At 44.9% G+C, this 24,692-nt stretch overlaps 1 protein-coding gene across 1 annotated transcript in view; it reads right to left on the reverse strand.

Moving 5' to 3' along the window:
• RBFOX2 (RNA binding protein, fox-1 homolog (C. elegans) 2) overlaps positions 1-21,826 on the reverse strand; it is a 109,643-nt gene extending 87,817 nt beyond the window's left edge. Inside the window, exon 1 of the mRNA XM_010585382.1 lies at positions 21,596-21,826. Within this exon, the coding sequence (XP_010583684.1) occupies positions 21,596-21,610 (15 nt within the window). The 5' untranslated portion in view covers positions 21,611-21,826. The remainder of the gene's footprint in view (positions 1-21,595) is intronic.
• Between the last annotated feature and the right edge of the window lie 2,866 nt (positions 21,827-24,692).

Genomic DNA, 24,692 nt, shown 5'->3' on the forward strand with positions numbered 1-24,692 from the left:
GGATTAATTCTGCCACGGGGGGACAGTGAGCAGCGGGGAGAAGGGGGCAAAGCTGGGCAAGGCCAGTTGTTGTGCCCGTTTTAGGAAGCCCAACCTCCCTGTTCTCGGGGAGGAATCTGCTCCCTGACCGACGGGGACAGATGGAGAGCTGCCCGGACAGAGGCCGGCCGGCTCAGCCCGCCGGCCCTGCATGCCGGACGCGTTACCGGACACCCCAGAGCCCGCTGCTGATTCTTAGAAGACACGGTGTGGCTGGGGGGGGACACACACACACGACACGGACACCTCCCCATAGCAAACCGCGTGAGGTTTCGGCCATCGCTATGCCAAACTGCACCAGGTTGACGCTGGCCCAAAACCCGGGCTCCCAAAGAGTTAACATCCCCAAACCACAAAAGATTCCCACCTTCCTCCAAAGGGCGGCAATGATAAAACCCCTCCCTCCGAGGTTTCAAAAATAAGGATGTTACAGTGCTCAAACCCGAGATGGGCTACGCAAATTCCCACCCACCCCCCAATTTTCAATGCATACAGATGGGGGGTTTTTTGCATTTCTAATCTTTCCCTTTTCTGTAGTGCTGCTGCGCACCACCAAACAGCTACCTCAGCCTAGCTCTGGGCTAGCTGCCTTTCCGTCGTTACTGGTAATTTCCTCCCCCTCAGAAACAGTTAAACTTAACATTTTATTTTTTTTCCGAGACCTTAATACATGGATCATTATCTAGCACAATTTGCAGGTGCAGCACTTTGTAATTTAGGTAAGGGGTGCCTAATCCGCAACCCTCCGACCCACCCAGCCTGACCGGGCAGCTCTTGGCTCGTCCTCTGCTCCCATTGCCCTTTCTTTCCGAGACGCCTCGGAGAAGGACAGTGAGGAGCTGGGTGAGTGGTTACAGCAGCTGCCGCCCACTCTCATCATCTTTCCTAAGGCCACGGGGCCGCTTCTTCCTTACAAAAGGAGCATGGCCAATTTGGGGAGTATAAAGCATGACATTTTCTACATCTAAAAAAAAAAAAAAAAAAAAAAAGTTTCTATAGCCATTGTTTCTCTGTGAAGATTTGCACAGAGAGAGAAATTAATTGCCCATAAATGGGAAAGCAGCTATGCTTCTAGATCTCTTCGCTGGGGAAAAAGGATGAGGCTCCCACAATGAACTTTCAGCTCATTCTGCCTTTGGCCAGTTTATTTCACCCCAGACTCAGACTAACTTTCTGAAGCTCACATTATGCCTCCTTCTCACCTTCGGAGGGCTGTTCGGCCACCTCTCAGCACTCCCCCTGCAAGCCCCGCTCTCGGACACAGTATCTGGTTTCCTCTGAACGACCAATACTTTTTTTTTTTTTTTCTTCTTTCTGTAACTACACATTCAATAGGCGCCTGCCCTTCATTCTTATGCATAGCTCGTTACTATGCACTCGGGCAATTTAGTATCTCCAATAACATCTTTTTATGAAAAGGCATTAATTTATAAAAACCCAAAGTCTTCTCCACAGCCTGTTTTTTGCTATTCCATATTACTGCCCCAGGTTTTAAAACCAAATCCCTAACTAAGTTAAAAACCTTACATTTATTTCACAATCCAATTCTTGTCATTTCCAACCAGGCCTCAGGGGAATAAAATGTTTCCAAATCCTAGTGCAGATATCTTTACTATCTATAAATAACCATCAGATGGGCAAAACAAAACAAGGAGGGGGAGCAGGGAGCACCACCTAAGCTCCTCTGTTGTTTTAACTACAGATCCAGATAGAACAGCCATGCTTTAAAGCTTTTGATGCAGATTTAAATACTCTGCCTTAACCAGCATTAAGATACTTGGGTGACACTTCGGTAACAAAGCATCGCACCTCCTGTGCCCCACAGAAAATTAAATTACAAAAACTAGTTTTAAACTTGTATATGCCAAGATGGATACAGCAGGACTTTATTGACCAGTAATAAACCACTGAATTTTCTGCAAGGCTGGCCATAATGGCTGGTTTACTGCTGCACACTGACTTGCAACAAATATTAGACAAATATAAGATGGCACTGCACTCCATAATTTTATTTTGAGATAAAGGCCCAACTACATTACCATATAACCTGCTATGCACATGTGTTTCCAGTAACACAAGTTAGGTAACTGTTATAAAATCATAGCCTTGTTCCTGCAAACGCTTACACATATGAATAATTTTAAAATTACAGAAATATTAAGACTGGAAAAGACCTCCTGACACACACAATCAGATCAACTGCTATCATACAACATCATTGAATCTTTTCATAAAATTTATCACGCTACATCTTAGAACTGGGTTTTGCAGCTACGCTTCCCCAGCCAAAGGGCTGCTCTAGAACAGCACTCCCAGCAGCTGGGGTCTGTGTTCATCTCCAGCTTAATGTTATTCCTGAGCAATTTTTGTTTATTCATTGTTCTTGTGCCAGTACTGTCCTCTGGTTTAACTGTATTTTTTCTCTTTCCCTTACGATTAACCTTCCTCATGTATCCCCTCTCTAACCATCTAAACAAGCAGCCGTTCCAGTCTTTTGCCACGACAGGCTTGCTATTCCCCAATCTCTAGCAGCCCTTTCTTGCACCTGATCTAGCCTGTGCTCATAATTATTTTTTTTAAGACATTACTCAGAACAACATTGTTAGCTCCTAATCCGTTTCACAATTCCAGCACTAAACTGCATCTTTTCTAGCCTCATTAGTAATTTCCTCTGTAGCACCACATCAGATGCTGTAGGACCTGTCTACAGTAAGACATGCCACCCCATTAAGAAAAATGCATGTTATCAAGTTAAGAAAATTGGTTATCTTAAAAACAGACAGGCTGATATGGCACAACCCTATTTTGATGGATTTGTGTTGCCTTTTTTCGCATTTTTCATTTGTGTACAAGCCTTTAATTAATATTTTTGTGTCAGCATACAGCTGAGGTTGGACTAACAGGTCTATTTACTCAGATCATCCCCCACCACCAATAGGGCTATTATGCTTCCTATTCTCCAAACATATGATAGCACTCCTGATTTGATAGATTAGAACTTGTATCAGATCTGCAACTTCATGAACCGGTTCTTTCACTTTCAGGAATAGGCATCACCCTTCCCCAGGCAACCCTGCTCCCCAGCCCAGCCTGCACGTCTTTGAAATGTCCAACGTGGTTGCTTCTACGGTAGATTCATGCCCGTTACCCATCCTGCCCTTGCTCCCATGATCAACTCTACCTTCAACAGCAACAACAAAAAAAAGATTTGTTCAATTCTGCAATCACAACAAGAGCATCCTCATTAACTACCCCATCCCCAACACTAAGCTGCCCCTCATCTTCCCTTCTCTCTAACTGTATTTTGAGAAACTGTCACTGATTTCCTTAACAACATTTGCAAGGTTTAACTCAGCCTGATTTTTGGCAGTTCTCATTTTAGCCCTACTGACTTTAAAGGCACAGCAATCTCTGCTGATAAATTCTCTTTTCTGAATTATTTTCTTGCACCCAACAGCCTTTATAAGGTGATTATGCCTCCAGTTAGGCTGAAGTTTCTTCTTACAAGTTTTTTTCCCCGTTTACTTATATCATCAAGAATTTGTATCCAAAGCACCTCTAACAAAAAAACCCCAACAACAAATAAAACCCAAACCCAAACCACACACTTCTACATTCAAGTCTGAGTTTTCAATCCGGTTCCCTGGCTTCACTAAATATTTTGCTTCATGTATCAAAGCTTGCATCATGATCACCCCATCCAAAGGTGGGGACATGGAGGCTTCTGAACAGCTTGTTTTCCTGTAACAGTCATAGCACCAATAATTCACTCGCCGTCTCAACAACAGGTGATGATGCTACAGTGACGATATTTTTTGACCCTATTATAATTAGCAGCATTTGTCCTCCAAGCTATATCTGAGAAATTAAAGTTTCTCATACTAATATTTATCTCTCTAATGGTACTGGGAATAACATCATTTCAGAGCCTCACGTTTGTATCTGAATCCAATCCTATGAGGGATTACAGCAGACTCTCAGTACTCCCTCTGGGACCTCTTTTACCATTCTTCCCCACAGCAATTTTGACCAGAAACAGATCCTGCGTTATCAGTATTACTCTTCTTTCTTCTTCACAGTCCAGTGCATACAATACAGCCTATCACCTTTTACATCTACCCTATCTGAACCACACATAATCTTGAATGCATGTTAAAGCCATGATTACTATTCTTGCAGATTGATATTATCCCTATAATATCCAGTTTCATGTTCTGCACCAGTAGCTCTGGTTCCTCTACTTGTTATTTCTAATGCCAGAAGCCTGAAAAAAACCCTGATATGTTTGTGCATACAGCTCCCAGCTCCCTCAACTAAGAGTATCACCCATCTAGTTACTGCTGAATTTTATTATTCTTTTTATAACATTGAATGTTATTGTTTTCCATCTCCTACCTACCCATCGCTTTGCCTAGAGATACTGTTTTACATGCTACTGTAGCAACATTTACCTAATTTTCCTCTTTCTGTGTACTAAGCAAGGCATGGAGATTACGCACGTTTTTCCCAACATTCTCAAAACCCAGTATTTTGCTTCACATGCACTGCTCTCTTTGATGTCTGCAGACTGAGGAGCATTTTTGGAAAATGCAAGACCACAGCCCTGGGCTTTGCCTTCCCTGCTTTCTTCAGACTGCTTATAGCAAGCATGCTAAGTCACAATTACAATTACAGCTATAAGAACATAAGCTAGCCATAGTCTCCCTATGCTTGAAGTGCAGCCATGGTAGTTCCAGACATCTTCCATGTATTTTTTTTTTTTAAATTACTAAAAACCATGGTACTGTGGGGACACAGCAATATAGCATGGAGCCTGAGATATTTCCATGCTGCACAGTGATTACACCACATCGATCTTTACTAAGGAAATTACACCAACAGTTTCATTTTATAAACTGAATTTATAAAATCTTTAGTATAAGTCTCTGTTCTCCAGACAAATTAATCCAAGCCTTATCTAGTTACTCCCACTAAAGAGCTCTTACCTCCGCTGATTCTAACTCTTCATCGCTAGAAGCCTGGCTGATGCTCTTCCTCTCACCCACCAAAAATGGCATCTTTAACAATTAGCCAATCACTACATCTGCTAAACTGGGTCATCAGGGATCTGATGAGCAGCTTACAATATGTCTCTGCTTTTTAAAGACTGATGTAAATGTAGGAAACATGCCAGCAAGCAAGGATGCATTTTCTGGCTGGGTATGTACTGATTTCCATAGCAGCTAAATAGATCAAGCGGCTCAGCCAGCTTGTACCGGTGTTAGACAAACAGCACACGGTACCAAGATTACATCTTTAGAGCTGCAAGAGATTCTCATTTTGCACCAAAGCAAGTCCCATGTCCTGAGCACAAAGGTGGCTTTCACTGACTCCAGGTGAGAATTTATACTGGAAAGTCATCAGTCCTCTATAGGGCTACATTTTCTGGGCTCTATTGCTTGTTTGGTTTGAATAGGTATAACATTTTTCAGAAAGCTGCATGGGGTTTTTTTCTTCCCAGTTTTAATATAACCAACAACTAGAAAAATTACATATGGTCTAGTTGTTATTTTGACCCTGAAATCATTAGAGATTCAAGTGGGGAGGATATAAATGTAGGCAGAGCATGCACAGGAAAGCTCAGTATTCCAAAACGGCAAGCAGAAGCAAAGATGATGACAAATAGGTGACTGCACAAATTCTTTTTCCTCACATTTCAGAAACCTGGCAGTTTTACATAGGTGTCCTGATCTCAAGAGCAAGAAGATCTGGTGGTGGATCAGCTATGCAGGAGAGCAAATAACCAAGCCAGCGCGTTCTTTGCGAGTAAAACATGTTAAGCATGCAAATGCTGAAGATCAGGAATGAGATGCATTAAGCAGAAATGGAACCAGCAGTTCTGGGGGATGTGGAGTAGGAGCAGAAGCAAACGAGAGCGTGTTGGATTAGCGTAATAAGGACATCACAGGAAAGAATTTCAATGTGTTAGTAAAGCCATAGGAGCCACTGCTTGCCTGAATCCGGTCTGATTAGTTAGTGCTACTGATACCTCATGTTCATTAGGATTAATGTTCCTAAAACACATTAGCACAAATGAAATTACCAAAAATATACTTTGAATCCAAGGAAACTAAAATCCCTCTGGCAAAAGGCCTAAGAAGCCCAAAGCTAAACAAAGCAGTAAATACTAAGTTACGTGTAGCAGAGAAGATAGCCCCATCACACTCACTGCTTCTGCCAAGGAAATACCTCAAGCAGACAATGGAACCTCAGTCATTACACATTCAGGTTTCACAGAAAAAAATCATGATTTCAAGAAAATTTAAGAGAGAAAAATACCAAAGACAATATTTAATACAATGGAAGCTCTGAAATAGCTCCTGGTCATGTCCTTTCCCCTTGAAGTGCTGGAGATCTCCCTTTTCAATCTTCTTCTGCGACACATTCTCTATTTGCAAGGCAATTTACTTACGAGTGATGGAGCTTGTTTGCATCTGCCTCTACCACTCTGAACACTCCCCACCCAAGCTCTGTAGTCCTAAAACTGATCTAAAATGGCTTAACAGCTAGGCGCTGTGCACATTCTAAATGATGGGCGTAAGATACCTGCATCCTGTTACCGCCCTCAGCTCTTCACTGCATCATCTACGCATAGCTATTAAATATTAATGGTTTGTCTAGACTGGAAAACTAGCACAGCTTTAAAACACAATTACAAATACACAGCATAAAAGGACAGGTCAGAATTAAAAATAATTATTTCTTAAGTACCACTAGTTTCAAAGCCTCAACAAACTCTGCTTTAGGAAGGACTTGGAAAATGGAGGGAGAGCAAGGATACCATGTCAGTCTGCTAAAGCAGAATATTGCAAGACCTTTGTTTGCTAGACAACTGGCTTTTTCTTGTTTCGTTGAGCTTTCTTACAGCCATCCAGTAGAACAGCAGCATTCGCAAACTCCAGAAACCTACAGACCAAAACAGAACTCACGAAACCACAAGTCTGGATCTTCCTCAACCAGAAACTAAGCTCTCCGAGTACCTGATCTACAGAGTCATGGCTGTCAAGAGAGACAAAGACTCTTGGTGAAATTGCAGGAGAGTAAAGACTCTTGATCCTTAAGTCAGATCTGTGCAGGCAGAGTCTTCCTGAAGTTGGAAGTACAGATCCTGGCCACACAACTTCAGCTGCCAGACAAGGAGCTGGAGTCAATTCAGGCAAAACTCAGATTGCCCAAAGTCTGTCTCTGAAATTATTACAAAGGAAAAATGTAAGGCAACAATGAACACTCATCTGAAGTTTGAAAAATCCTCTGTCAGAAGACTGTACTCCCAGAACCGAGGTTTTACGCACGATGCTAGCTAACGAGCTGGCTCCCAGAAAGGCAGCTTTAACAGAACAATAACTCACAAAAATATATTAGTGATTAAGTTGCAAAATAAAGCTGGCAGCAGTCTAGATATACCAGCACCACAGAGAAGACAACTTCAACTTTCATTTCTACCCCAAACCATCGCTTTACACACATTACAAAACAGGTTTTAATTACACCATCCTGAGAAAACTCCAGCACACCTGAGTATAACATGCAACAAGTCCAAAAGGAGCTTCTAAAACCAGACAGGCTCCATCACCTTAGTTATTACCAGAGGCACAGTATAAAGGGGGAAAAGAAAGTATACACAGATTTTCCAGAAAAAAAAAAAAATATCCGTGTGTTTGGCCTGGGCCTCCTTTCAAGGAGAACTCTAAGTGCTTGGCACTACTTCAGGAAGAAAGTAAGTGTACTTTTGGGCTAAGCCATTTGGCAAAGGCGGCGATCGTAGCACAGCTTTCTTTTGGGACCACTTGTGTATGCACTGATCTTGGTAATGCTACATGTCCATCAAAATGCTTTTTGCCTGTTACATGAAAAACAAAAAGGTGTCCAGATGCAGAATTTCAACATCAAAGAAAAGAAGGAGTTTTCTCTTGGTAGTTTAGACATTACACGACAGCCACGCTGCCTTTCTATATTCCTTTGAGGACACTGGAGAAAGAGGAAACAAAAAGAATAGCGTGGAGGCAGCTAGCCTTTCCTGCTAGATCTATCAGCTAGCTCCAGAACCTCAGTCAGAGAAAAGATTTGTCCGTTTTGTCTCTCATACTCCCACTTAGTTTTTCCACTTAACAAGCAGCAGCAGTTCAATTAGCTGATCCTTAAGGGGACAAAAAAGAAAGACCTGACTCTTCTACGAAATACAGCAGCTTAAGCCTGAGCATTTCTCCAGATCTATGCTAAGCCTAGAAAAATTACGGTTAATTCCTTAATTAAAGAAATATCTTCCTAAGAATAAATATTATTAAAAGTCACCAGATGGTAGTACCAGAGATACTCTCACCAAGTATTTTTAATTGAATGAATCACAAATTAGGGCTGGACCGCAATGGCGATTTCCCCCGTAGCGTAAGTATAGTTACACCGTTATCTCAGCCCCACCAGCAAGTTGCCGCGTGGCAGCCGCAGGGCCGTCGGTGACGCCACGCGCATTCCCAGTCTATCCCAGCAAACGCTCACGGGATAAACCACTTTCGCCGAGGGTTTGAGCTAACACGTTTTACCTCGCCTTTGCCTGGGGTGAAGGGAGCACATGATCAGCTATCACAGAGAATTGCAGTATGTGACCATGTCTTACTCATCTAAGCTGAGTGCTCGCTCCCTAACGGAGATGGTTTTGGTATGGATTTTCCTCCCTACCTCGCCTCCTGGCTTATCAAATTGCTTCCATGTGACAAACTAAAATAGAAAAAGGTACTTGTTCCAAGTTAAATAGTGTCCACACAATAAATTATGCTAGTATCGACTTAAATTTATCCCTACCTTAGAGCGGTATGGCTTCCCAGCTACACAATCAAAAGCAGAATTTGGGGGAAAGGTTTTCTCGGGCAGCATTTTGCTCTTCTGACACAGGAGCAAAGGCATTCCCTGTCCAACTTGGTTCAGCCAGAATAGCAGAGCAGCTGCCCACACACTATAGCCATGCAAGCAAGAAACAAAACATGTCAAAAATATTAAACTAAACTTTTAATTTAAAGGAAGTAAAAGAGAAATAAACAGGCAGCACAATCTACATGAGATAGCCGGGTCTGAGACCGCATTACCGGCAGGAACTGAGGAACTGAAGAACATCATGCAGACAGGACCCTGAGCTGCCACAACAGCAGGTCACCAAAAAAAATCTCAGCAAATCCTTTGGAAACAGTTCCAGCGTGGCAGTATACAGAATATGACACCTTCAGCGTAAATCCGCAAAGACAATTTCATGATAGAAGAATTGCATCTGTCCATTCTTTTCTGTAGGCCTCAGTTCAAAATCTTGCTCACCTGCTAAGCTTCAGATAAGGAATCCTGTTTTTCCCCATTCCCATTTGAAAAAAAAATTTTAAAAAATCCCAAACTCAGGCAGCTCTGAAGAGATTCAAGAGCAAAATACCAGAAGTGCTGCAGTTAAGAGTTCGGTGCATTTGCTGAGTGCACAGAAAGGATCCAGAAATAGCACGCAAAGTCGAGGTTTGGCAAGAACGACGCAGTTTACCCTGAAAGAGGAAAGTCAGACACGCTAAATGAATGGTGACAGCAGCAAGTCATGCTTTAATGTAGGGAGTGACCCCAGGGACTACTCTTGTTGGGGCAGAGGTGCTAGTTATTGCTGTGTCCCTCCTCCAGTGGTTTTAGTGGAGAAGTAGAAGGCTGCGGTGAACAGAAGAGGTATGCTGAAGTTATGCCAGCTCTTAGGCACGAAGTAGTCTTCACATCACATTCTGCCTCAGATTAAGACAAAAATAGTAAAAGGCAGCAAACACCTAGATTTTGTCTGGTTGGGGTTTTTCTGAAACCTATCTATTTCTGAGAAAGCAGGAGTGATCAAAATTCTGGAAGTCCTTTTATTCTCACACAGAGCCCCAAGACGTGGGCACAGAGGTCTGCTGTGGGCAGGTAAGCTAACTGCTACCCACACTTCTCCCCAGGAGCCAAGAGGACAGAAGAAAGCCTGACATGGCTCAGTCCAAAGCCCTTTCCTGCGGGCTAGCGTCAACTCCCAGCAAGTTCTAAAACAAGTCACAGCAGCTGAAACCCCTGGACAACAACCACCAAGGGCTTTTTCCCATTGCACCACCTGCACAAACAAGATACCTGCTCTTCTCAGCAGCTTTCTGTGACCTCAACAAAAAAATTCATGCACGTTCATTCACCCCAATTTGCCGCTGTCTGCTTCCTCTGTCCCAAAACCAGGAAGCCATAAAGATAGTTAGCTCGTTCCCATGAAAACCCTTATCTCTGTTTTCTGTCGCTATCAAGAAATCTCTACCAAAGACTTGGCTCATGTACCTTGCACATCTCTCCAGTAACTCTGCAGTGGGGGTAATCTCACTTCATGATAACAGGACTACCAACGCAAAAATTAACTGCAACCCCCTTGCATTATCGGCTTGGATATCAGCAGCACTCGAACTTCAGCCTCTATGGCTTTACGGGTCTCTTAGCATGAATTTAAAAGAACCACTTATCTCAGGCTAGAGATTCATGCATAGGCCAGAGTTAAAGTAGGGCAATACATAAGCTGCATCTCAAGCTCACATTGTAATGAAGCAAAAGCTGCAACTTCAAGCTCTGATGGGGCACAGCAGGCACACCTCCTGCAACCGCTCTGAATTAGATAGCTTCTGAGAAACTTGTGTGAATCTTGAAAATCTAATACAGCTCTACAGTCTGCGACTGAACTGCCTTAGCAGACAGGTTGAGCTACAGCACCCTCTTTCACATACATTACGGGGTCTTCAGTACGGTACTGGGGATGAGACCCTTTTCTGCAGCAGAGGAATGCAGTAGATGCGCAAACCCTGCAGGAAGCAAACTTCAGAATGGCAGATTGCCAAAGGTGTCTCTGGGCAAAATAAAGAAAAACTGTCACTGCCACCCAACTGCCCCAGATTGTCTGCAACAGAAGGGAAAAATACGTAACCGCCATCAAGATGAAAACAAAGAAAATGACGGCCACATTAAAAAAAAACCAAAACCACGCTTTCTGCACATTCTGTTCCTGACTTACCTTCTTTACAATTATGAGACAGATCTAATAACAGCCCCTAGAAATCCAGCTGTCACATTTTGATAGTTCACTGATTGCCCACATAGATCTAATTACCTCAGCCAGTCCACATGCCTAAAACCTCACGTGGGCACGGCCATTCCTCAATTCTTGCCCTGCCAGAGGTCTGGAGAGTGGAAGCAAGAGCAACGCTAGAATGATCAGATGTTTTCTGGAGCCACCAAGGTCAAAGTATAGGGACAAGAAGAAGGGAAACAGCTGCTCTACAGCTACAGACAACAGAATGCTTAAAAACCCAGAAAAATAATTAAATGAACTAATGAGCCATAGTTGGCAAAGGAACCACAGGTCAAGGAAGATACAATTCCTCAGTGGGGGGAGAAGTGAAGAAGGGGAGAAGCTCTCCCATGTCAGGGCAGAGAGGGACCAAGTTAGCAGCTTCATAGCAGAGCTGTGGCAAGGAAGGTAGAGAGAAAGGGACATACCAAGAGAAGAGGCGATTTATTCTGTAGTTTCAGGGCTGGAATAAGCCGTAGAAGATGAACAAAAGGGAATGTCTGCGGTGGATCCAAACAGGAGACAGGGGTGGGATGGCAATGCCACAGGGTTTGTTTTGTTATTGGGTTTGTTTGTTTTAAAAGGAAGTTAATAGAAAAACACCAGCAGCTTAAAATGCTCCAAGCGTACCGCCTGCCACTCCTCCTAGGTTATGACAAAAACTCCCGCCCTGTAATGAGAAGGGCTTCTTGGGATCCAGCAGCCCTCCGACTCTTCACCCCCAACTGGGGGGTAGAGGGGGTTCCCATATCAGCGGCTCGGCAGCACGGAGCTCCCTGCACTGGCACCGGCCGCCTGCCCAATTCAGACCTGTAATCTCCCTCGACTTTGATTTAATGCAGCAATTACTGGTAATGTGGTTTGAAGGAGATAAATGCCCAGTACAGGGCTGGCTGGCACTGACGCTCATTCCGCTCATGATGCGAGAACAGTTTTAATTAAAATCCCCTTTATGATAAAGGAGCTGCTTGACTGGATGTTTCTGTGCAGCCCTGATACAGAGCCTCCTCCAAAGCGGATTAGAAATCAAAGTTTCCCCCTTCTCGCTACTGGCAACACACAGAAATAGGGAACACAGTCACTATGTCACTCCTCTGCAATTTCCTTAACCCTAGAACTGCTGGGAAAATGCCCACGTTTGCTTAAAGGCAATTGCCACCTCTTGTCATGGCTCAAAGTGTTTTCCAAAAACTAAGCACGAGGGCTGCTTTAATTAGAATAAATGCATCCAGAGAGCTCATCCTCCGTGATCCAAAACCGGTTTCCCCTCTATCTGGTTTAAAAGGGAATCAGCTTGGCTACTTCTATGACAGACCCATCCCTACAGCCTGCATTCTGGCAAGGAGGAAAAATCAGACCTGTGCTGCTCTGCCAAGATGGTAGGAAGTCGGGATCTGGGCGAAAGGCTGGAAAAGCAGAAGCCTCTTCTGGGTGAGGCAAAGCAGCACAGACAGGGAAGAGGGAAGGAGCAGCACTGCAAGATAAAGGCATAAAATTTGGCAGAGCAGTCAGGATCCCAGCACAGACATGTTCCAGAAATGATCTGTCAGCTCTTGATCGAGTTACAGCAAATGTAGGTGCAATTTTGGGTTGGTTTTCTTCTTTACGGTATAGGAAATACCAGAGATGAATACATTAAGCACAGCTAGTTTCTATTATTGCAAGTGCCAGGAGCAGATTGTCACAGTGAGAAATTGGCCTTGTGCATTACACAGAAAAGGCAGCGCTGGCTTTGGAGGCCTGCAGACAGTGCAATGTGAAGATAAAGAGCCTCAAGTCTGAATGCGTATTATTCCTCTCCTTAAGCCACCGAACACACGTAAACATAAAAAGGCTGATTTAAGCAGCTGAATTTCTCCATGACCTTCAGAATATATCTGCGGACCATGGGACTACCCAAGCCTTGTCCCAGGACCCCCCTTTTCAGAGAGTTTGCCCCATCACCCTAGGAGTGCTCCATATTCCCTGACATGGTCTTCTCCCCCAAAGCCCTCAATGCCAGGGTCAAAGGGATTCTGTTCCAAAAAATCTTTTTCTTTAAAGTAAGAAAGCAATTTGAAAGTGGCTCTCATGTTCCATGATTCCCCACCCCCTTCACAAACCACATTATCAAACAATGGATGAAAAAAAGAAAAATCTTGGCAGAACCAGGAGGGATTCGGCACAGCAGCGTGACTAGGTGACTCCACAGGAGTCTGAAGCGGCAGACGCCGGACCACCAAAGGCTGATGTGGCACCACTGCAGTGGTGAAACCAGCCTTCAGGAGCACCTCGGTCCTCAACAGGATGAATAAAGGGTAAAAACGCTGGGTCAGAGACAGCAACATGAAGATTTAATGCGGTTTTGCTGGTCCACAAGGGAAAAAAAATGAAACCAAAAAAGGCCTGGTATAATTAACAAGATTAAAGGGGGATTTAGGATCAGGACAGAAAAGCAACGGGCCAGATTGATCCTTACAGGATTAAAGCTGGAATCCTACTAAGAGTCCAGTGGTTGAGAGATCAACGCAATGTAATGGGATTAAATCAACATCAGCTTTTGTTTTTACACAACTGAAACCCCAATGACCGTTCTTCTACCGCTTTAGATAAGCGGTGGAAAAGTTGACTGGTACCTACAGACAACTGCTGTGCCAGTCTGCCAGGCACTTCCCCCTTCAGCCCTCTCACAGCAGAAGAGCAATAGGTACTGCTGCTTTCAGAAACAAAGGAAAAAAAAAAAAAAGAAAAAAAGTGGTTTATAACAAATTGTCCAAACAGTCAAGAAAGCTGACCATTTACCAAAGACCGTGTTCCGGCCAGCTCTAAATTAACTGCTATCAAGGGTGATGGGATCACCCCAGGACTGACTGATGGGAAAGCCAGGAGGACAGTCCCAGCTGCATTCAGCCATGCTGCCAACGGGCAATTGGATTTTGATATTGTCTTTTCCCAGAGAGGAACAAAGGACACAGTATACTTGTGGAACATATCAGCAAACACATTTAAGACAAATTGTCGCATGTCCCCGTTGCACAACAATATACAAGAATTACAAAAGTGAGAAAAGCCTCTTTCAGCATGTATCATTTGCATTACAGCTGGTGCAACACATGCAGGCCAGCTGCACCTCTATTCCCCTGCCCCAAAGTTTCCAAAGCTTGCCGGTAATTTGAGTTGGTAGCGGGGGGAAGGGAAAGAAGGAAACAGGACAAGGCACTCGGTTCTTTCTAGGTATGTATACTATTTTTAAAGTTTTTATTCCTGTTGGAGAGAAAAACATGCATGTTTAAATGAGAGGGTATCCATCACCACCCTGCTTGGCTGAAGAGGGAAGGGGTGTTTATTGCACACCTGTTCGCAACGGCTAAACAGCTGCATTGAAGAGCAACACTCCCTGTGCAAGGAAAAAGCATTAAAGCATCTCGTATTTCTACAGCACTTCTGAGTCCTAAAGGTGTTTACAAACAGCAGTTACACATACACCATATACACTCCAGCAAAGTTTTTGCTGCCAAAGAAAAATTTCCCCAACACTAAAATTTTAAAATGCAAATACCGTTCATTTCTTAAAAGATGCCACAATCAATAGCCTCACCTATGCTGAATGTGCTTCTCCTTTTCAGCTGGTTAGACAAAAAAAAAAAAAAGTCATCGGCATTCACTGCTCCTCCTCACTTAAGCAGCAGCCAAAATCTCAGTGTAATAAATGGGGGTGGGGGGCAGAATAGCTGAAACTACTGCTGGATCCAACAGGCCTGTGAGCAAACCTACTCTGCAACATTACTGAGATGGTCCTGATGGAGCTACTTATGCTGCCAAATAGGCTTTGCCACCTTCCTGAGAGATGCTTCGTCTTTACTCAGAAGGGTTCTCGATCCAAAAGGTATGTCATGGATGCAAGCAGACAGCACCGTAGTGATTGAGGGTGGGATGAAAAAGGAGGCCGTTAAAACAGAAATGAAAAGTTAAAAAATAGCAACAGGCAGATCACACTGCACATTTTCTACTTTCTAGCCACGTATACATATTTGAATTTCAGCATTTTTCTGCATTTAAACTTGTTTCAACACTAGATGATTTATAAATTATAAAGAAAGTCCAGAGGAGTGTTCCAGTATCATCCCATGCCAGCTCCTTAAAGCACAATGAATAATAATCCCCAAGAATATCTGAAAACATTGTCATCTGGTCAAAGTGTTTTCACTTCATCGTTGTCTTAATGTCCAAGATTCAATTAGAGCATTGTGTGGGGGACAGCATGTTTCATTTGAGGCAAGAGAAAAACTAACTGCCTTTGCCCTGGATTCGACTACAGACCCAAGAACCATCTGGTAAAAAATGAGCCAGAGCATTGTGGAGGCAGTATATTAGTCATGAGACATAGGACTCTGAGAACAATGAAACCTAAATTTAAGGGACAGAGGAGGGAAACTTAATTACTTGTTTAAGCTTCTTCACAGCTTTGAGGAATCTTCAACACTTTCAGCAAAAAAATTTAGCACCAGAGGGCACAAAGCACATCCTCCATTGATTTCTTAATTTTCTGCATGCCTGTTTTTACTTCCAGCATGTAACTATCTGCACTGGTCCATCAGCACAGCCTGCCTCTCCGACGCACAGCCACAGGATGCATCGTATTGCCCTCAGTACAGAGTACCATCCAGAGCCGCAGTACTGTGGATACAGACCGCAGAACCTCCTCCGAACTGACAACTCCCTAAAGAAAACATTTCGTCTGACCCCACAACCTGACTCAAGCTCCTGCTGTACCCAGTAGCCCTCGCTGAAGGACGAAGGGATCTCTTCCAGCTAATCGCACAAGCCATCTAATCATCATTTTGGTTAAGCACGCACACATATACAGTTGATACCCTAGTGACTGCTTAGAGCTGTGCCAAAAAAGCCATCCCAATTGAGATCAACTCAAAGACCTTTCCTAGACCATCGCCGTTAACCTTGGGCGCTAGGACAAGGGTAAAGTTCTGGCGCTGCTGGAATTAAGATTTGCAAGTAGGCACCATGGGAAGTGCAGGAAACACAGCTGTTCAGTCTCAAATCGCTATTATCTGTCTTCTTCCTCAAGCCTTCAGCTGAAAACCAGGAAGGCTGAGGTTTATTCTCTTCTTATTCTCTTACAGTTTATTCTTTTCCTTCCAAGATAAACAGGCTGTTTTGTGAAAAACTAAAACAGGACCTGGTCCCTGTCAGTCTCCCAAGACTTGGACAGGCTTACAGCAAACAGAGTCCCCTGTGCTCATCCCTGTTTGGACAGGTGGGAATAGAGCAGTCAGGCAGAAGAGCCACTGGAGAAATTCACACCAACTCAGCCAGCCTACATCCCTCTAATTCTTTTGTTAAGACTCATCAGGGAAGGAAATTCCTGAAAGTGATGGCAATGTGCTGGGCACTGATTTTACGTGGTTTTATATTAATCAAATGTAGCCTACAGAACAGATCATCCTGATTCTGAATCTCACTTCTCTGAAGCCAGTACCTTAATTTGAAATGCCTTCTCTTTTTGAACTGCATGGGGCATACTTGTCTCAGTAGTGACCTTGGCACCTTCCAGGACTACAGGCTTGCAGGAACACAGAACTGGAAAAGATCACCTGGATTATCAACTCTAGCCCTCTAGTAACACAGGCAGTCACATTATATAATGTCTTTCATAAACTCTTCTTTCTCTTTTTCCCAAATCTCCAAAGTCTGTATAAAACCCTAGATGCAAATAGATGCAAGTTGCTTTGTCACACTAACCCCCAGGGGAACGCAATGCAGACATCCCCAAACCAGCTGTGCATGGAGCAGCTGGGGTGTGGAAGCAGCATAACCATGTTCACGAGGTGCTGCACCAAAGCTAATAAACCTTATCGAGCAGCAGAACTCACTATCTCAGTTGCAGTGCTGGACAAACATTACTGTACTACTTCTGCATTCAAGCTGCTACATATGCATGCCACAGTATGGCACCGCGGCGACTTGCAGGCTGGGGAATCAGCTTACAGCCTACTAGCTCAGGGCTTTTTGCATGAGCTCCATTTTATGATTTTCCAGGGCTTTCCTGCTCCAGAGCAAGAATCCAAAATCGGTGTTTATATTAACACGAAGTGCCTTTTACCGTATTCACAGAAATTCACCCAGACCTGACCTCTAACATGCATTCAGGAAAACCTTCCTGCACCCTCACAGCCGCAGTCTCCCAGAGGCTACCACATCTTAACCTCTGTTAGCGTCGACCACACCGTGTGTGTACCACTTGCACGCAGCAACTGCACACTCTCCATCCCATCAGAGCTTCAGTTGATGGCTGACGTGTTATTTGCCATTCCTACCAAACAGGTTCCAGCCAAAGACCTACAGGCACAGCCAGACCTCCCCAGCAATAACTGCCCCAGGCTTGGCACCGGAACAGAACAGGGAGGCCGTTTTCCCTGGATAGCCACTTGCTTTGCTGCTATCAAATGCATACTTTGAAAACCACACCGTAATGACCATACTTTTCACTGGCAGTAGCTACCTCTCATGAAAAAAAAAAACCCAAAACCCAACAACAAAAAACAACCAAACAAATAATAGAAAGACATGGCGTGAGGAAGAGCACGTTGCTAAGACCCAAGTTTGGCAGCAGAGTTGGGTTTCCAATCCCTTGGTGGTAAAGCTGATGAGCTTGGAGCCTAGAGGGAAAAATTATTCCAGTGAATGCAAAGAGGCTTTTAAGTGACAAAAAGGCAAGTAAAAGGCAGGTCAGGAAGAAAACCAACAAAAAATATTTCAAAATGAGCTTGGCAAGCTTACTAGCACTATTCTTGCTTGTATGGTAGGTAATTAGTAGGTCTAGGTAAGATCTTCACTTTCACAGGGCTCTAGAGAAAGAAATCATTTCTAGTTGCAAAAAGCAGCCAGCCCTCTCACAAACACTCAGCATGTACTCTGTACATGGCTGTGAGAAATGAGGAAATTATCTATACCCACTATAATCTGAGATCAGAGAGATGAATCCAGTGGTTTCCTACCAGAAGCCTAGCAACAGCATGGATGTCCCCTACCTTGGTCCCTCCTGCCTTTGATAGTTTCAGCTGTCTTTGAGCACAGGAGAAGGATGGTTGATAAATTGCTTGCTAAGGCTGCTGCCCCTTCCTTTCAACCATTCTTGTAACAACAGACCTCCAACAAGGCAACATTCATACATGCAACTCTCAGAACACATCATGCTCTTTAGAAAATACTTGGAATGAAATTACTCTAGATTATATCTTATGACTCACAGTACACAAAGATTCATCTGCTCATAAATGAAAAAAATAGGGCTTTCTTATCCAGAAAAGGGTTGAGCACTTTTCCCACACTCAAACCACTCTGCTCCTGGCTGTCACCAGCAGAACGCCTGCCCCCGTGTTGTCAGGACACACCTCCCTCTGACCAAAGACCCTCTTGCCTTCATAGCCCAAATTACCCCATGTCCCATCCAGAGAACTGATGACTAGGAGCCCTCTTGAACAATTCAGGAGCCCAGACAGCTGCAGGCAAACGGGGATGAGTGAGAGAATAGACAAAGGCAAATTTAGATGGCCCCCTACAAACAAAATACTCTTGTCTGCAAAACCAGAACTCCTATATGCACCTCCCATACGTAAGGCCAAGTACCCACCTTGCATTTCAACACTGACCATCAGATGCATGCAATCGAATGGTTTGCCACATCAGAATGACTATCATACCATCTCTGCTTCAGAAAGACTTTATACAACTGCATCCTACACAATAAAAGTGTTAAGATAAATAGTTTCTCTTGATATTTAATGGCACAGCTAGTCTGCCGCCTTCACTTCCCTCACAATGCCAAGCATTAGGTCACCACGACAGATATTTTAAGTTTCCCACTCTCCAGCTCTCCACAGCCCACAGTCCCCTGCAGTCTACAAGGCCCTCATTTAAGAGTATCCTGCAACAAGTTTCACCTGAGGGAACACAGTTCAGCAAGCAGGAATGTCAGTCCGAACCAAGGCTACACCACCACTTCATTTCAGAGACAGCATTATAGTCAGGGACTGTGATGTTGCAGGCAGCCTGTACTTTTGGGTTTGGTATCCACACCATACTACAGCTGCAGAGGAAGGCACATTCTCCTTTTTACTTTATTATTTGTCAAATGTGACAGCATTCAATATTGCACAATCTCTTCAAGGAAGATAATTCTGTAACGTGCACTCCTGGGGGGGTGGGGGGGGGAACATTACTGTTGCTGTGGGAACCTTAATTCTGGATTTCAGGACTTGCATATTTAAAACCTCAAATTTAACATTGCATTAATGTAGCTTCATGCATTGAATTAGGGAATGACTCAGTACAAATCTCCATGCATCTACTGAAGTCCTGACGTTCCAAGGACAAGAAGCACAGAACAGAAAAAACACAGCACGGGGAACAAGAAGGGAATGGGGAGGAACCTGTGAGGAGGGAAGCAAGAAACCAGCACAGCCAAGGTACAGCAAACCCCACACCAAACCAGATCTGTCACTCGGGGCTCCTTGTTCTCACTGCTAAAGGTTATGTAGCCCGTCAGGATAAAAAGAGCTTAAAGCAGAAACACAAATGGGCACAGAGGAAAAGGTTCCTGAAAGGACCGAGGAGGGGAAGATTCCCCGAAAGTCATAGGGTAAGACGTACTGAGAAAGGAAAGATCATATCCAGATAGCACAAATTCACTAATTTTTTTTAATTACCATGGCACAATGCCCAGATGATGCCCTTAAAACCCCTTCAGCTATTCAAGCATTTAACACTCAATTTCCCCACTCCTCTACAGTTTAACTGCAACTCAAGCCCAGCAACAGTGCTGCCCAAACTTTAGGGTGCAGGCAGAAGCAGCAGCCCACAGAGGGGTACCAGTCTTCATCTGTCAGCAAGTGTCCCAAAACTCAACCCTCTCTTAAGGATCCAGGAGAGAGGTTCACCTTTTGGGCCGAAGTCGGTCATTATGCAGGCTAACACCTCCGCTTTATACTACAGTGCTCATGCACCCCTCGCTAGCGGGAAGAGGTGAGATAGCAGGACAATTCTCCTCAGCTCCCATACTCGCCAGCATCCTCCACGTTTCAGCCGGGTAAGGTACATCTCCATTGTTTACTGCTTATCTAAAATCAGCAGCAGCACGGCTGAATTACTTCTCCTCTTACCCCACCCACCAAACGAAGCACAAATCTTAGCCGAGCCATGGGGCCTGCCCAGCCCTTTTCGCTAAAAACCAGCACCCCAATTTGGGGTCCCGCACGGCAGGCTGCGGGGAGCGGGGAAGAGCAGAGAAGGTGGACGTGCCTGCCAGCGGGGCCTGCTGGACAAAACCAGGCAAGTGTACATACCCCAGCGCAGAATCAAGTTACCCTGCAACAAAGATAGCATGTGTATGTGCAAAGGAGGGAAGTAAAATCCTTCTGCCGGGGCTCCAAGGCTTGCTTTGTTGCTAAAATAAACCAGTGTTTGTTCCTGGGAGTGATGGGAAGCTGGACTCTAAAAGCAGCAGCAATGAGAGCCCCCACCTTCAGAGTTAAACAGATTAAATAAAATTAAAAAAAAAAAAAATCAAACCACAAAAAACCCCAACAACAACAACAACAAAAACTTTGGAACCGATTACTCTTCACCTCGTGTATCTAGGTTAGGAACCCAAGGGCAAACTGCTGATCTCAAGGGTGCCCAGGAGCAGACAAAACTACACGTAGATCACTGAGCAGCCTAACAGCTGACTGCTCCAGAGGAAATTCCAGTCCTTGCTCAAAGGCTGAAAATATATATGCTTTTATATATGCTTTTACTTTGCTTGCTGGATCTATATAACACTTTACACATGTTTTTCCTGACATTATTTTCCATACTCCACCAGAAACTCGAGTAACCGTGCCACTTCTGGAAAAACAACCTTGCATCCAACTTTTGTCAAAACAGCTTCTTCCCCCCACCCCCAAAGCCCCAAATTGCAAAACTATCTATTTGCTCCCTGCTCCTCTCTTAACCTTCAGTGACTACAGATCCCTTTCAGGAACACTCCTCCACTACCTGGGATGTCTCTCAGTAACATCAAAATCCCATAAAGCAGAGGCACATGGGAACAGTATTACGCATGAAAAAAAAAAAAAACCAAACATATACAGGTCTCTCAGATGGCAGACAGCGAGCAGCATTATACCAAAAATTTTGTCTCCAAGACACCTGCCCAAAACTGTTCTCTCCAGAGGAACTTAAAACCGCAGGAAAAGCCTGCTTGATACCCAGTTAGCAGTACTCGCTCTAAATATTATTTTTTACAAGGGAAAACTACAGCCCACTGTGTGTAGAGGCTGCAGAGAGCTAAGCCCAACAGCGAAGGCCGCTCACGTTAGTGCAGAGTCCTTCAGCTTTCCATTCCTTATATGTGCAAAGTGTGCAAGCCCTCACACACGCTTCTCTACTCACCCAGAGGTACATCATGTTAGCCTGGGTCCTTCGAACCCAGCAGTGAGATGATCCAGCAACGAAAGAGGTACTTCAGTAAGATTGTCGAGACCAAGGTTGGGTGGTGTTTTGTTTTGTTTTTTTTTAAGGAAAAAAAAAATCCAAACAGCTCAGTTTGAGGCTTAGAAAGCGTCTCGCCTCCTCCACCCCCCTCCTCCAGCTCTGGCTGCTCTGCGCTCTTCTCTCGCACTTAATCTCTCCCTGGGAGTTCCCAGCCCCGTGTGTCTGTACTGGCGTGCACAGCACACACTCTGCATTCGCCTCCAGGGAATTTCTCTCTGTCATTCTGCTTCTAAAAACACAATCTCGGCCTCACAAGATTCTTGTAAGAGGCAGGGATGGGTGGGGTTAGTAATAAATGCAGCCGGGCTCCCAGCGCCGGAGCTTGCTTACTTTAGAAAAGGGATCTTTAGACTTGAATGAGGCAGCGTGTTGTCCTCCAAAGTCACTGGGGGTGAGGACCCATTCCCCCACACACGCTAACTGCTTCTCCAGAAACCATCCGCAGATGTGGGAGCCGTGCAGGGTGCCACAGCCAGGTTCTGCTACATCTTCATCTACCCCATTAGTCAACACCCCGAATTTGGTCACAATTCAGTAGCTGTATTTAATCATTAACCACTGACGGGCAACAAGGAGCGCAACTACAGGGATCCTCAAGCTAAGGAGAAAATCTATGGTGTGCCAGCCACCCTGGAGCTCCTGCAGGAGAAAGAACCACTGTCGGCATGAGCCGGGGAAGAGAAGCGACTCACAGATAAAGGGGTTAATCTGCTTTCGCAGGTGGCTCTGCATGACTATTTTACAGACTTGCATATTGCCAAAGGGAAAGCAGCAGCTGGCTCGGGTTCCTCCGAGTATATCGGGTTCCCACTTGCCCAGAGGCAGCTTCCCCCCAAGTCTGACTGGGGCAAGCGCCCTCGCAGCCTTGTGCTCCCAGCCTGCTCCAGTTTCAGGTTCGCAAAGCTCTGCCGGTGGGGCAGCAGCCCCGGCAAAGGCACGCTGAGCAAAAGACACTCTCGCCCCAGCTCCCTCGACAAGCTCCAGCAAGCCCTTCCCCGCACGAGCGAATCCTCGTCCCATCCCCCATGCCCGATGCCACAGGACAAGTGTCACCTCTCATCTCATTAATCAGTTAAACCGCTCTTCCAAACTAGGAAAACGGGTTTCTCGCCCCCTTCCCTTCCCACCTCGAAATGAAGAATCGACTTCCCTTGCTGGGCTCCAAATGCTAAGTTAAAATTGGCCTCTTCTCAAACGGGGGAAAACAAAAAAAAAAAAGAATCATGTTTTCATTGAGTCACTGGTCTCCTTGGAAATGAGTTTTCAAGAAATATTTTTATCTCAGCTAAAGATATAGAAATGGTGCTCTTTCACATATCACCTCTACTCCCTTTACTTACAGATTTCTTAAACGAGATCCAGTGGGCTCGGGAGCAAAGCAAGCAGCCATGTGGCCTGCCATGCTCCACCGACAAGTCAAGCCCTGTCTACGTGGGGCGACAAACAGACGCGGCTCCTGTCGCAGCAAGCGCAGGCATCCCAGCCGTGCTGCGCGCTCCCCAGGCTCTCCTTGCCTCCAGCAAGCGGCAAATGCACCTTGGACCAGGCTTGTCCCATCCATGGGATGCCGACGGGTTCTAAGGAAATACATGACTTGTTGCAGTCCTGCCTAAAAACCTGGAGAGAAGGTTTATCATCGTGACCATATAGCAGCAACGGGCATGCGCTCGTTAGAGACAGGCAGGACACCCCTTGGCTTTCCAGCCAGGAAAACCCAAGCCCTGCTGCTCAGGGGAAGGAGCAGGAGCCCCAGTTCAGGAAGCTCAGATGTCACGGGATTGTTCAACTACGGCAGCTCTCGGGCCTCCCATCTGCTCTCACCCTTTGGCATGATGGGGCAGGTCAACAGGGTGAAAAGCAATGTTCCTAAAAATCACTTACTACACCAAAGCCTATGCACCACGGTCTCCAAACAGCGAAGTGTGTGATCCATAAACCTGTTCTCAAATGCTCCGAGAGGAGTGAAACAGCAGCAGTGCTGATATTTGCATCACGGTTAGACATTTCAGTTACATTTCAGCAGTAGGATCACACCAGCAGTAGCTCCTAGTTCAGCCAGCTTGCAGACGCAGGCAAACACTGCTGCATCGCATAACCTTCATGGCATTTTCAAGGTTTTTTTCTGATGCAAAATCCTAATCCAAAAATGATCTTACTATCACCTTAATGAAAGCTGAGATTGCTTGTGTGCAAAGGAGAAAGTAAGAAGACACGTGGACAAGGTGAGCAAACCCAAATACATCCTACTTCATATGTATTTCCATAAAAGACTTAAAAAAGATGAGCACTTAAAACTATGCTGAAGAGTGACCAACAAGCTCCCTAATTAAAAAAAAAAATAAGGAGGGGAGGCAGGGGCGGGAATTATCCCCCTTCTTCCCCAGGCTCTGTCATCCTTTAGGCCACTCTTCCAATGGGAGAGAAAAGAAAAACTTTCAGAATAAGGCTGTTCGTTAATTTCAACAACTGAGACTCCTTACAAGTCATCCCAGCAAATCCACAGTTGGACAGGTCACACTCAACCTCTGAAGCAAAACAAGACCTACGAACCCTCCTCAAATCATCCAAATACTGGCTCAAGATTCATCTGCCACTGGGCCACCACCTCTCCATGGAAGGTATACAGGGAGATTACTGAGCACAGCAGACTTCTGGTGATGAAGCAGAAGCACTGGAGCACTTTTTGAGGAACTGCAAGAGCAGGTTTCTCAACGCTCAATATTCTCAAGCAGCGAGAGAAGTACCCGGTCAGGAGATGATGCTGTGGGATGCCTCTAGAGACACCACCGCTCTGATTCAACAGAGCTGCTGCTGCCCAGAGGTTCAAACCAACACTAAGAATCTGAAGTGCATGCCCCAGACTACCCACAGTTGCAGACAGTACTGGTGGCAGTGTGGTAACTGTGTTAGCCTCAGATTATAAGCAAGAAAAAGATTTACTTCGCCAATATAATTGGGGGGGCGGGGGGGGGGGGAGAACCAGATGAGCTATTAG

This window comes from Haliaeetus leucocephalus, unplaced genomic scaffold (assembly GCF_000737465.1).
Source record: "Haliaeetus leucocephalus isolate CR32 unplaced genomic scaffold, Haliaeetus_leucocephalus-4.0 Scaffold101, whole genome shotgun sequence".
Taxonomy (NCBI): Eukaryota; Metazoa; Chordata; class Aves; order Accipitriformes; family Accipitridae; genus Haliaeetus; species Haliaeetus leucocephalus.